Below are 13,755 nucleotides of genomic sequence, written 5' to 3' on the forward strand. Positions count from 1 at the left end.
CCGAAAGCCCCGATGGGAAGCTTGAGACACATGGACCCTTGAATATACCAAATCGCAGCCTAAATCTCGCTGGAAAATGCCAAATCGCGATGGAGAAGAATCTATTCTGATGACGCGGTGTAGAGGCTGTCGACGACGGAATGAGAGAGGGGAAGGGCTGACTTAAGATTTTTGATGGTGGAGAGTCTAAATCCGGCGGGAATTTGAGAAAAGAGGCCAGCAAAACAATAGGAGCTGCAGGTGACGTCCTTCTTCTCCCTTGCTCCAACGATATTCCGGCAAGAAAATGGAAAGGAATGGGTCACCGGTGAGAAGAGAGGGAGGGGATGGAAGTTTTGTTGGTTGGTAGAGATGTGGGTGGTGGTTATGGCTAGAAATGGTGGAAAAATGGTGAAGAAATGTGTATATGCTGGAAGCAGAAGAAGAAAAGAGAGGGGGGCTACTGATTGGTTTATTTTTTATAGGGAAAATTTCACTTTCGTCCGTTAAAAAGGCCTAGCTGAAAAAGCCCCAACACTAATTATTTGCTCAGTTCCCCCCTTTTGTAATTATACGTATATATATACTTAGTTATTATTTCAGTAATTTGACACTAACTTTAGACTTATAATAATAATAATAGTAATAATAGTAATGATAGTCCTATAAAATAAATAAGTAATAATATTTAGTGTAAATTAAATCGAAGTTTAATTGAAAAATAAGCATTTAAGATAAATTTTAAAATGTCTCAAATCAAGAAAATATATTTATTTATAAAAATAAAAAATTAAATGATACTTATAATAATTTATTAATAAAATTATTATTTTTAGATGCTCAAGGAAATATATTTATTTGTAAAATAATAAATTAATATTATTTTTTAAAATGTTTAGTTTTTTTAGATGCCCTTAAAATATAATAAAATTAAAATTTAAAAATTAATGGGGTATTACATGTGTACTTAAGTGTCTCTAGAGACTAGTACTGTAAGATATTTTTACCTAATCGATAATACGCTAACTAGTCATAGAAACTAGCACGGAGAAAGGGAGTCGCCACTCGGATAATTCTCCGGGATATTTTTACTAATTGAGTGGCGTTTATAGATTCTATAAGGAAGTTTCGTCACATCCAGAGATAGATCCGAAAATCAACTTCCATATTTGTGTATTTTATTTTTAATTTTATTATTTAATGGACTATTCCTTATAAATACATCATTTATAACTCTATAATCAATCACTACATGTGATATCCACCTAGTTCTAGCTCATTTTGGTTAAGCCCAATCCTCATTTATGTTGTTATCCCAAATTAATTATGTACAAAGAGGCCCACCTAGTATAGGCCTATTACAAATTATAAATTATGCTTAGTAAGATATTCATCTTAAATGGACTATTCTTTTGCATGTCAAGGCCCAATTAAGTTTTTCTATTCTAAATGAGTCCATTAATTGATCTTGAACATGGCAAAAGCCTACTAAATTGATATAGATTTTAACTTAAGCTCAATTTACCATCTTTTTAAACCTAATAGACAACAAGTTTCATGTCATAGTCCAATTGTTAAGGCCTTAGTCTAGATGGCAATTTTAATTAACAATCGCGGAATCAATTATTTGCCATGATCTAAAATAAAGCAGAAAATAAGACAAAATAAGGAAAGCAAATAAATCTTCCGTAAAATTATATCATGGACCTAGGCTCATACAGCATTATGAACCTGGGTCATCTTACACATGCATAATATTTATTTTTTAGGGCTTTGTTTGATTGTTTCTTTAATTGTATATAATTTTTTCTTTTTCTAATAGTATTTTAGATAATAAAATAGTCATATTACAAACTAATCAGAATATAATATTTATATTTGATATTTGATAAATTAATAATCTTATTAAGTATTAAATTTTAAAAATAATTTTTTTATTAAATATTAATTATTTTGTTATTTAAAATTTTCTTAATAGTTACTCCATTCATTTCATACTAATTAACATTTTTTAGTATTTCATTTAAATTAAGAAGAAAACATTTAATAAGTTTAATTATAGGGAATAAATAGCTAACTGAGATTAAATGACTCTTCTATAGATATTATTATGTGCATTATATTAAATGAACATCGAGTTTACATTTGATGAACTTGTAGTTTATAGATAATAAATCTGTTGTTTTTTAACATATGAATACTTATTTATTTTATGCATATATAGTATATTCATTACTTATAAATTGTATATTCATTTTTTATTATTGTCAATTTTATTAAACATGAACTTTAGATTCATTACTTATAAAGTATACCTTCATTTGTTATAAGTGTCAGATTTATTAAACATAAATTTTAGATTCATTACTTATAAATTATATATTAACCTATTATTAGTATAAATTTATTAAATATAAGGTGTATATTTATTAACTTTTACTTACGAACTTATTTTTAACACGTGAATCTGTTATTTATCATTTATAAAGTGTATATTCCTTTATTGTTAATGCCAGGTAAATTACTTATAAATTGTATATTTATATATTATTAGTGTCAGGTATATTAAACATAGATTTTAGGTTCATTATTTATAAATTGTATATTCATCCATTATTAGTGTAAGATTTATTAATATGAAGTGTATATTTATTAATTTCTATTGATAAACTTATTCTTAATATATGATTTTTTAAACTATAATTTATGAACTTCGGATATACATATATTGAATTTATAATTTATAACATATAAACCTACAAGTGATTTTATAAATTTAAATTTTAATGATGATGTTTAAAAAAAATATTAAAATTATTTTTATTTTTTTGAAATTATAAAATTATTATTTTCTTATAATTACTTTTAATTATATTGATTAAAATTTCTATTTTTTTAATATATAGTACTTTCTTATAAAAATATTATTTTAATAATAATATAATATAAAATTAAAAGGTGAGACATAATAAAATAAATATCTATAATATATTAGTTTATTTATTGTATAATAGATATAAATTTATAGTATTAATTTTTTTTTATTTTTTTATCTATTAACCATTTAATGATATAAATTAATATTTAACTAAATAAATTCTAACTTTATAATTTATTAAAACATACACCTAATTTTCTTTTTTTTTAAATGTACGTGTATTTGGTCTGTTTTGGTCTTGAGCAGGTGTATGAAATAACAATCCACATCTTCCATGCCGCCAAACTTAATAGCTTGGCAGCCTTATCTTAAATTATTTTTGTGTCAATTTGTACACATATAAAAGTTCAAGGCCAAAATGAGCTCGTCTAGTAAAGACGAGCACAGAAAATGCACCGCATGCGGACCACCTGTTTTGTGGGCGAAGCGTATCAGGACCCATGTTTTGCCCACTTGGCAAATCCTCATAGTCTCACTTTCGTGGTGCCATGGGGACCCTCCCCCGGTGACTCCACCGCCACAAGTGAAATCTTGTGGTCGTCAAAAACTACAATTAGAGAACAAAACCACAAGTACGAACTGCTAAAACAATTATTTTACTTCATCTTCTCTTCCTCTGCCTGACAGAGTACAAGACAAAGAAGGTCCTCTTGAACATTACCTATGGCTAGTCTATCTGCTTCTCATTTTGTCATAAAGAGGTGTCATATAAATGACGAAGCGAATGTGTCGCAGCCCATAGTGACATTATCGAAAAATAATAGCTTGAGTAATCACGTCGGGTTATGGTTGAACAAGTTGGACATGCTAAAGCTGAGAAGTAAGGCTACTGCAAGGAAAGTGAGTAACAGTACGTCTGAGAATTCCAAGCAATTCGGAGTTATCAAATGTGGGGTCGGAATGAATTTGATTTTTGTCGGAACTGAGGTTGGTCCATGGAGCAAAACTGGTGGACTCGGTGACGTTCTTGGTGGACTGCCACCAGCCATGGCAGTGAGTATATACATTACATATATATTATATACGCAATTCTTGTCCAGCAGTTGTTCAAAATGTTACTTTTTTCTGAATTTTGCTAACTAATTTCGTTTGATGTTCGCATCCCTAGGCCAATGGGCACCGTGTCATGACCATCTCACCACGATACGACCAGTACAAGGATGCTTGGGATACAAACTTTGTTGTTCAGGTACATTCTCTAATGTTTAATGTCAAGCAATTATTAAAGAAACAACTTATTTATTGGGTGCTGTTCATGCTAATTTCTTGTGTCATGCTTCTTAAAAAAAAAGGTGAAAGTTGGGGATAGAATCGAAACTGTTCGCTACTTCCACTGCTACAAACGAGGAGTTGATCGTGTTTTTGTGGATCACCCAATGTTCCTGGAGAAGGTAAAATGGGATCTAGTTTTTCTTTTTCTGTGGATGAATGTCACTAGTATTACTTACAATCCTTTTTTGACTCGTAAGATATGGGGGAAAACTGGGTCAAAACTCTATGGTCCCCAGGCAGGGGATGATTATGAAGATAACCAACTTCGTTTCAGCTTGTTTTGCCAGGTTAGTCCCACATGCTGATTTGCGTTATTGCAAGTTCTTCTACCTGATTGAAACCTGCGATTTTGCTGCACTTGCAGTGTAATTATGTTTCGTTATTTCTTTCAGGCAGCTATAGAAGCACCGCGGTTGTTAAGTCTCAATACTAGCAAATACTTTTCAGGACCATATGGTGGGCAAGCGTAGTACTAAAATAGGACTCAGTGATTCTCTTGTTGAGAAATTACTCTGTGCAGTTAGTTGATAGTTCTTCATGTAATTGTAGGTGAGGATGTTATCTTCATTGCTAATGATTGGCACACTGCTCTTGTTCCTTGCTATCTGAAAAGTATTTACAAGGCTAGAGGGATCTATAAAAACGCCAAGGTTTGCATCTTACTGTTTCTTGCTTATCTTTCCAGTTGCTGGAAAGCTCACTTAACCCTTCATAATGCTTCCAGGTAGCTTTCTGCATTCACAACATTGCCTACCAAGGGAGATTTGCAATTGCAGATTTTTCACTTCTAAATCTTCCAGACCAGTTCAAGAGATCTTTTGATTTTATTGATGGGTACTAAAACTTTAGATACTCCTAGTTCCTGTTAGATGTATACAGTTCATGACACTTTTTTCTTAAAAAAATTTTGCAGATATGACAAACCTGTGAAAGGAAGGAAGATTAACTGGATGAAGGCTGGCATATCAGAATCAGACAGGGTTGTAACTGTGAGCCCATACTATGCTGAGGAACTTGTATCCGGCGTGGAGAAAGGTGTGGAATTAGAGAACATACTTCGGATGACTGGAATCATCGGAATTGTAAATGGCATGGATGTGCAAGAGTGGAATCCATCTACAGACAAATACATCAATGTCAAATTTGATGCTACCACTGTAAGATCTTTAGAACAATAAACATTGATTTTCTTTCTGTTCTTACCATCCTTCTGGCCAGCGATAACAAATTTAGGATTGGTGATTGTTAGGTGACGGATGCAAAGCCTCTTTTGAAGGAAGCCCTGCAAGCCGAAGTTGGGTTGCCTGTTGATAGGAATATCCCTGTAATAGGCTTCATTGGTAGACTTGAAGAGCAGAAAGGTTCAGACATTCTTGCAGCAGCCATTCCATACTTTATTCAAGAGAATGTCCAAATAATTATCCTTGTAATTATCAAACTCAGAAGCTACTCTTGTCCTAATACTTGAAGACAGGAAAGAGGCTAAAATGAGTGTATGCTTCCAATTTTCTTACAGGGCACCGGTAAAAAACACATGGAGGAACAGATAATGCAACTTGAAACACTCTATCCCAGCAAGGCCCGAGGAGCGGCAAAATTCAATGTTCCTCTAGCGCATATGATCATAGCTGGGGCTGATTTTATATTGGTCCCCAGTAGATTCGAGCCATGTGGTCTGATTCAGTTGCATGCAATGCGATATGGAACAGTAAGGCCCTTATCTTCTACACCACATTTCAACAGTAAAGTTGCATCTGAAATGTTTTAAGAAGAGAAAAAAAAATGTTGAGTTGATAAATTTCTACAATCCGGAAACCTGATACAGGTTCCAATTGTTGCTTCAACTGGTGGACTTGTGGACACTGAAAGAAGGTTATACAGGTTTTCAAATGGGTGCCTTAAGCGTTGAGGTAAAGATATATCCATCCCTATGGAAGCTGTTACTGGCTAGTGTACTCTGTTGGAAACAACCTTAATTAACATCTCTTGTTTTGCTTCAGTGTGATAAAGTTGATCCTGAGGACGCAATCGCAGTGGCAAAAACAGTGAACAGGGCACTTGCTGTCCATGGTACCCGTGTGCTTTGGTAGAAATGATACAGAATGGCATGCGTCAGGATCTCTCATGGAAGGTAGGCCATTTGAGAGAGAAACAGAGAAACAGTATTAAGTGACAAGATCATGGAAAATATAATCATTCTTTGTTTTTTTAGGATGATATCATTAAGTTATGCTGTAACAGGGACCTGCAAAGAAGTGGGAGAAGTTGCTGTTGAACTTGGGGGTTCCTGGAAGTGAACCTGGAATTGAAGGAGAGGAAATTGCTCCTCTAGCCAAGGAAAATATTGCCACTCCATAATGTGAGCAACTAAAATTTAATCCACTGATGAAGCGCCGCGACTAACATACTAGCTGCATTCTCAGCTAGTGCTATCAATATAGAGGTGCAAAATAAGGAATGCATGATACGTGCTAGCAAGAAGAATTTGTTACAATGCTTGACCTAAAAACTAAAGAACCCATGATTCAAGAAAGTGGAGAATTCCGCAGGTTCATCAGAATTCTTCAATATATATAAAATTTCAAGCACAACTACTGGCCTACACATTAAGCATTTTCCCTATTCCAATAAAATTTTTGTACAAATTACTTTGTTTATTATAAGCATGCATAAATCAAAAATAAATGAAATCCACTTTTAAAAATGCAAGCGGGTTGACATTTGCTGAAACTATGAGAGCTTCATCTTTTTGTTTTATTTTTTCTCTTCTTCCTTTAATTCTACAAATACAAACCATTAATAAAGCAAAACATTTCCTCAAAACAAAGCCAAAGCAAGGTGGAGCATACACTAGTAAATTTCATTTGAACCACCACCAGATACTTCATCACAAATATACTATTATTTCCCACAGTCAATGTAGGTTGAACTTAATATAAACTGAGTGAGGCTGAAAGATATAAGGTGTAAAGAGCAAGAGTAAAATATCTCATTACGCTGTGGCATTCCACGGCAGTGGCAATCGATCAGCGGCCACCACCAGAACTATACAACAGCAAAAGGCAGTCAGCGGCCACCAGAACAAAACATTTTCATGTCATTGCGGAAATAACCATGACAATCAGGGTCAGCAATTAACATTACAAGTCAACTGCTCAATATAATAAAAATCTTGAACAAGGATTCCATGGCATAAAATAACAAGTGTAGCAGCTAGCTAATCACCAACAGCACAAAGGGAAAAAGAATTACATCTACTGCTTGTGCATGGATCCTTCTTCCTAAACACCTAATTATTAAAGAAACAACTATAATAACACAATTATAAATCCATTTTTGTACCCAATCCATGCAAACAAAAAAGAATTCACTAGAACACCACATGATTCACAGTAACTAACTATAGCCAAGGCTCCAATAAGCACAACCCGACATATCCAAGGGATTCCGTTGCCACCATCAAGAATTGTGGAGGACACAGCACAATGCACCAATACAAAAGCATACACTGGTAGACTAAGAAAAATCCAATGGAAAACAAGAGTCAAATGGGTACATGAATCAGGGGTTTGCAAAATCAACCAAATTAGAATAGAAAACTACTTTACAACGATCTAAATCAAATCAATCACCCAAGAAAGTTAAACAAGCAAATGAAATTAAAGAGACGTGAAAGAACTTAACATGAATGCCAAAAGACTGTAAATTATCTCAGATTACTCAAAAATTAATTCCATCCAAAATACAACCGCTTGAAGAATTAGTCTCAAAACGCAAGATAAATTAAATCTAACTTCCGCCTAACCGAAAAAAGAATGATGAAAGCACCTAATCGAACAAGCTGAATCCCATGTCATCGTCACTCTCTTCCTTCGGCTCCTCCTGTACATCATGATCACAAGCACAATATTAGATCTTGTCAATGTCTTAGAAACTAAACCAAACGAAACAAACATAAAATGAAATAGAAACAAACCTTCTTCTCCTCAACAGCAGGAGCGGCGGCGGCGGCACCGGCACCAGCAGCGGGAGCAGAGACGGCTACAGGAGCAGCGCCACCACCAGAACCAACATTCATTACAAGATCATCAATGTTCTTCTTTTCTGCCAATTTGGCAAACAAGCTTGGCCAGTATGACTCTACGGCCACGTTGGCTGCCTTCACCAATGTAGCAATCTTCTCCGACTATATATTTACATATTTCACATGTTTATTCTTTTTTTCATATTAAAAAAACCAAAACAAAATACCCAAAACATAAAACTTAAATAAACGATAAGAAAAGGAAGTAAAGAGATAATTACAGTGACGGGGATTCCATCATCATGGAGGATCAAGGTAGCGTAAGTACAAGCGAGCTCTCCAGCGGCCATTATTGAAAACTCTTTAAGATTTCTATCTTCGATTACGATGATATTTATTAGTAAACAAGCGAGTAAACCCTAGAAATATTAACTTTATAGAGAAAGAAAGATGGGCGTCAGACCTAACGGGACTGCAGAGATGATCGTGTGGAGTTAGTTATTGGATTTATAGGTCTAGGGTTTTGTCTATGAATTCTAGTAGGAGACTGCAGACCGGGTTGGCCTTTCATTTTCGGGCTTTTGAAGAGCTGGCCCAATCACAATAACACTGTTAGTTTTGACAAATCACGATTTTTCATACCCGGCCCGGCTTTCAAATAGATGAGATTGGAGCCCCACTTTTGATACCATCCCCGATTGGAATTTAAATATAAACAGTAAAATATCTTCTTTAACTTTAATAAAATTTTTATATTTTATAACTTATTTTATTTTTATTTTTATTTCTATAATTATTATGAATTTTAATTTCTTTCTACTTTTCTTCTTACTTTCTACTAATAGAAAAATAAGAATTATAAATATCAATTAATTATATACATAGAAATTAATAGTACATTTATTAAATATAAAGTAGAAAGTGAAGTTTGGTTCTCCATATGTAGAGAGAAATTGACTCTCTATTTTATATTTAAAAAATATAGAGTGCATTGAAGTGTTTTTGTATAATATGATTCTTTAAAATAAAGAATTTAACATATATAAGGAGTGCATTAGAGATTCTCTAAGTATATAATATTATAATATAAATAAACTATAATTGTGTCTCTGAATTTTTTTATTAGATCTCTATTTATGATGTAGTCTGATCGAGTTGAGTAGAAATATCATCAAAATTCAACTTGATTTGGTTTATAAAAACTCAAAGTTCAATCAAATTCAATTGAGCCTTTTAAACTTGACTTTCAATTCAATTACTTTATAGAAATGATAGAATTATAAAATAACAAACTTCTGAAGCTCATTTTTTTGAGAAATTTTGAATTCAACTTAATTAGATTATAATATAATTTGATAGAATATTAAAATAATAAAAAATTAATTAGGCAAGTGAGTTTGTGAGAGTCAAATATTATAGAGCTCAAGCTCGATACCTTAACTTATCTAAATAGCTAGAGTTTAAATTCAATTCTATTAAATATTTTTAAGTTGATCTCAAGTTATTCACAAATTGGCTCAACTCATTTACACCTTAATCACTTTTAATTTATTTGTTCTATTTATTTAATAAGAAACTTATTGGACTATTTTGGTTAGATACATCTATTGGCATATGTTATTACTTAATTTTTGTTCAGCTGTTATATAAGCCTCATGATGAGACTAGGATAAGTCCAATGGAGTGAACTTTGAGATAGTGAGGAAAAAGGCTCCAAAAGACAACAAACGATACCCAAAAGCTCTAGAATAGACTAAGGAAACCTTAAAATCGAAATTAAAAACTCTGTCAACTCAAAAATAAAATCTCATAATCCCGAAAACCTTAATTGAGACCTTAAAACCCTGAAAATCTTAACCGAGACCTTAAAACCCTAAAAGCCCTAATCAAGGCCTCAAAACCCCTAAACCCCTTTGAAAAGCCACCTTACACCACTTAAGTTAAGGCCTAAACCACGTGGGCTAAGCCAAGTCCACTTGGGCTTAGCAAAGTCCATGTGGGCTAAGCCTTGAGCTAAGCCCAAGTGGAGTAAGATTAAGCCTACATGGGCTAGACGATTACCCACGTGGGCTAAAGGTCCAGAAGAAAATCTACATAGAGATTCATACCTAAGAGGTATATTCCCCTCCTAGGGACGTGTGTTTCAATCTAGACCCTTCCTAAAAACACTAACAATTAATCCTTTACCTTACATTACTCAAACCAATCAAAAAATAACTTATACACCATCCCAAAACCCTTAATATATTCATATCAAATCATCATTTTCTTACTCATAAATCCTAACCACAAATTTGAATATACACTCTCTAACCAAAAAGAGAAAAGGTGAATTTGTTTTTCTTCTTCAAGAGCCTATAAGATCTTCTTCTTCATCTTTCTTACCAAGGTGAAGGGAGCATAACTATTGATGTGAATGCTATCCAACAACCGATAAGGTTCTCTAATTTCAAACAATCTATCCAACAACCGATAAGGTTTTCTAATTTCAAACAATCTCTTTTGAAGATTTTTGAGAGGCTGATGCAAAATGGCCTACTACAACTTACTACCCATAAAAACTCCCCAAACCTTAACACACCTAGCTTTAACTTTTCCCAGGCTACCATACCGACAACTGTATTCACCTTAAACACGAAATCCAAGACCTAGTCAACGTTGAAAAGCTAACTAACCCGAACCAACCAAACACTAAGAGAAACCCCTTGCTAACAATACACCACCTCCAAACCAAATTTTCATTATCAACCCTGATTTCAATGAAGAGAAGACCATGAATTCCTTCCAATATGTACCTGAACTTGAACTAGAATCTAAACCAAAACTAGAATTTGAACTTGAACTGGAATCTGAACTTGAAGCAGAGCAAGCACCTAAAAACTAGAGCGAGAACTAGAGCACCTACCCTACATATATCCATAAAGAACCTTCACTGAGTTGGGAACACCATTATCCATGGTGTTTCAACATTTTTTAAGAAGTAGGAAGTTCATGCCTTTAACATCAAGGCATGTTTCAGCCCCTCTTAATGATCAGTATTGCGAGTTCCATCAAGTCTTTAGGCATGCGACTGATCAATGAATTCACCTAAGACATGAGATTCAAGACTTGATAGACTGTGAAGAATGGAAAATAGGGCAGTTCTCTCAGAATATTGTCATGGATTCTTTTGTAGCTAATGAATATAAGGACTTACTAGGGCAACCATCTAGGAACTTCTAAGGTCCTCTATTCTAAGCCTTCTTCGATCGACATTCAAATTGAAGACATCGTGTCGAGCGACTAGGGTTCAAATAATGATGAATAGTTAGTCGAAGACTCTTGTATCATGACGGTATAGAATCAAGGAGAAATAAAGTCAGTCATGGCTATTGACATCTGGTATAGCTCTAGGAAAAAATATGAGCTCCAAGACGGTATTGCTAAGGATATTTAGAGGGACAGTGACTCTAACAAAAGACCGGTTGGTAGCATCCCTTTTCCGGATCTAGATATCAAGGGAAATACGGAAAATCCTATGATGAAAGTTACTACCTTCTTCGGTCTCGAAAGACAAAAACAAGCGAATTCGAGACTAATGTTGAGGTTAATCCGGTTGGAATTACCTTTTTAAAATCAAATTGGACTCGGTTGTCAAGAAAAATGAAGTTCAAGGGTCAAAACGGCAGTTCTTACGAATTCAAGGACCTAATTACAAGTTTTTACCTTTCCTTGTGTAGAGCCAATTGGCTCTACACAATGTTGATAAGTTTTTTCCAATTTAACATCATTTTTCTCGTAATTTTACGTCCAGATACAGATTCTAAAAGATTTTTGACGATAATCAGGATTTTTAATGATAATAATTTAAATTTAAAAAATTAAATTGGATATTAATCAACATTATTTTTTGAAATGATCGTTTCCTTTAGGGTTTCTTTCAAAATCCTACCTCTATAAATAGAAAAGGTTGATTAGGGTTAGAGGACCAATATATAACAACGACACTCAACAAGAAGCAACACTCATAAAGAACAATAACCACATATAGAGAAAAAGAAAAACTAAAGAGAAAAGAGAGAGAAAATTATTATCGTTATTGATAAGACTCAAGTCACTAAAAAAGAAGCCACTAAATAAAGAACTTTTTTTGCAAACTTATTTTTTAGTCGATAGAAGTTTTCTCAACACCAGATCTAGCACTGGATTCCCACTTAATGTTTGACTCAACTACTTCCTCATCACTTGAGACACGTAGAACCATCAACTACGGTGACAACATGAGGATTCCTCCAAACATGCATCCATCATCATCCTAAAAAAATAAGATTTTAAGTAATTATAATATTTTGCATCATCAAAAGCACATATGAAATCTTGAGGTCAACATCAACTACATCTTATTTAATTGATGTGCTGAAGTATGCTTTAGAGTATTGCTCCATATTGTAGTCAAACATGTCTTGCACTATGTTCTCTCCTAAATTCCCTATCTCATTCAAGCTCAACCTTAATTCTTGCTTAAAAGTTGATCTGGCACATTTTCAAAATGCAAGCTTCTTTTTCTCCCATTTCTATCTCTTTGCCTATGCAGCATAAATGTGTCTTGCACACATTCTATGTTTTGCCTTGGGGAGATTCTCACTCATTGCACTTTCCAATCCATGTACATAATGAAGAATAGATTATTTATAATAACATAATAAATATTAATTATATTAGTTAAATGAAATTAAAGAATATATACCTTTTGCATGTTAGATATGATTGTATATCCTTCTCCTTCCTCTAGTGGCGGATCATGCTTTAACAGTTTTAAGAACCACCCTTAATTCTTTTTGTTCTCAACTGAAACTATTTTCCAAGCCAATGGGAACATTTGATTGTTCACATCCCTCCCTATAGCACATAACAGTTGTCTTTTGCAAATACTCTTTAAAAAGCACCTGTCTAATCCAAATATCCTTCTACAGCTGCCTAACCACCCTTTTTTACATGCATCAAAACACACGTAAAACCTCCTGAAATAATTGAGTTCCCCTCCCTCATCTCTTTCAGCTTTGATTATATAAGTGCTGTCAGGATTACTTCTCTTTATCTCATTCACATAGTCATGTAGTATAGCATACTCCTCTTTATAGCAACCTTGCAAATCTCTCATTACTCTCCTTTTCATATTCCTACACAATGTTAAACTAACTTTTACCTTATCAACTCCTTTTGTTTTATATAAGGCTGAGCCCTTAGCCTTTCTTTAAACAATTCTGCCAAAAATTTGATGTTTGCCATAGGATCACTTGATGACACTTGTGATATGGAATGTAGGTTTTAACCAAAACTGTATCCTTATGACCATCTTTAGATGTTAGGAATACCCATGGACAAGTTTTGAGACATTGTGCCCTAATCCTCACCTTGTCATTCTTTACTAAGTGTACATTCTTCCCCTTCATTATTGCATATCTCACTCTATTGTTGGGTCTCCTTAAAGCATCATTTTCACACTCTTCATCTGTCTCGCTATAATAGCTACCAGGATTATCACTATCATAATAGACAGAAC

The 13,755-nt window shown here is 33.6% G+C and overlaps 2 protein-coding genes across 2 annotated transcripts; one reads left to right on the forward strand and one right to left on the reverse strand.

The window, feature by feature from the left end:
* The first annotated feature begins 3,386 nt into the window (after positions 1 to 3,386).
* Positions 3,387 to 6,846, forward strand: LOC8269527 (granule-bound starch synthase 1, chloroplastic/amyloplastic-like). The gene is given in 15 exon segments (XM_015722523.3): positions 3,387 to 3,910; positions 4,026 to 4,106; positions 4,210 to 4,308; positions 4,387 to 4,476; positions 4,582 to 4,645; positions 4,739 to 4,839; positions 4,914 to 5,023; positions 5,103 to 5,346; positions 5,439 to 5,615; positions 5,706 to 5,897; positions 6,015 to 6,052; positions 6,054 to 6,099; positions 6,190 to 6,264; positions 6,267 to 6,320; positions 6,431 to 6,846. Coding segments are annotated over 15 exon segments (1,818 nt in total). The 5' UTR covers positions 3,387 to 3,580; the 3' UTR covers positions 6,548 to 6,846.
* Positions 6,847 to 7,874: 1,028 nt separating this feature from the next.
* Positions 7,875 to 8,721, reverse strand: LOC8269526 (60S acidic ribosomal protein P1). The gene is made up of 4 exons (XM_048376906.1): positions 8,677 to 8,721; positions 8,495 to 8,589; positions 8,166 to 8,375; positions 7,875 to 8,071 (listed from the first exon to the last, which is right to left on the reverse strand). The coding sequence occupies exons 2-4, from the start codon at positions 8,561 to 8,563 to the stop codon at positions 8,018 to 8,020; spliced, it is 333 nt and encodes a 110-aa protein (XP_048232863.1). The 5' UTR covers positions 8,564 to 8,589; positions 8,677 to 8,721; the 3' UTR covers positions 7,875 to 8,017.
* Between the last annotated feature and the right edge of the window lie 5,034 nt (positions 8,722 to 13,755).

Source organism: Ricinus communis, chromosome 1, assembly GCF_019578655.1.
Source record: "Ricinus communis isolate WT05 ecotype wild-type chromosome 1, ASM1957865v1, whole genome shotgun sequence".
NCBI classification, from domain to species: domain Eukaryota; kingdom Viridiplantae; phylum Streptophyta; class Magnoliopsida; order Malpighiales; family Euphorbiaceae; genus Ricinus; species Ricinus communis.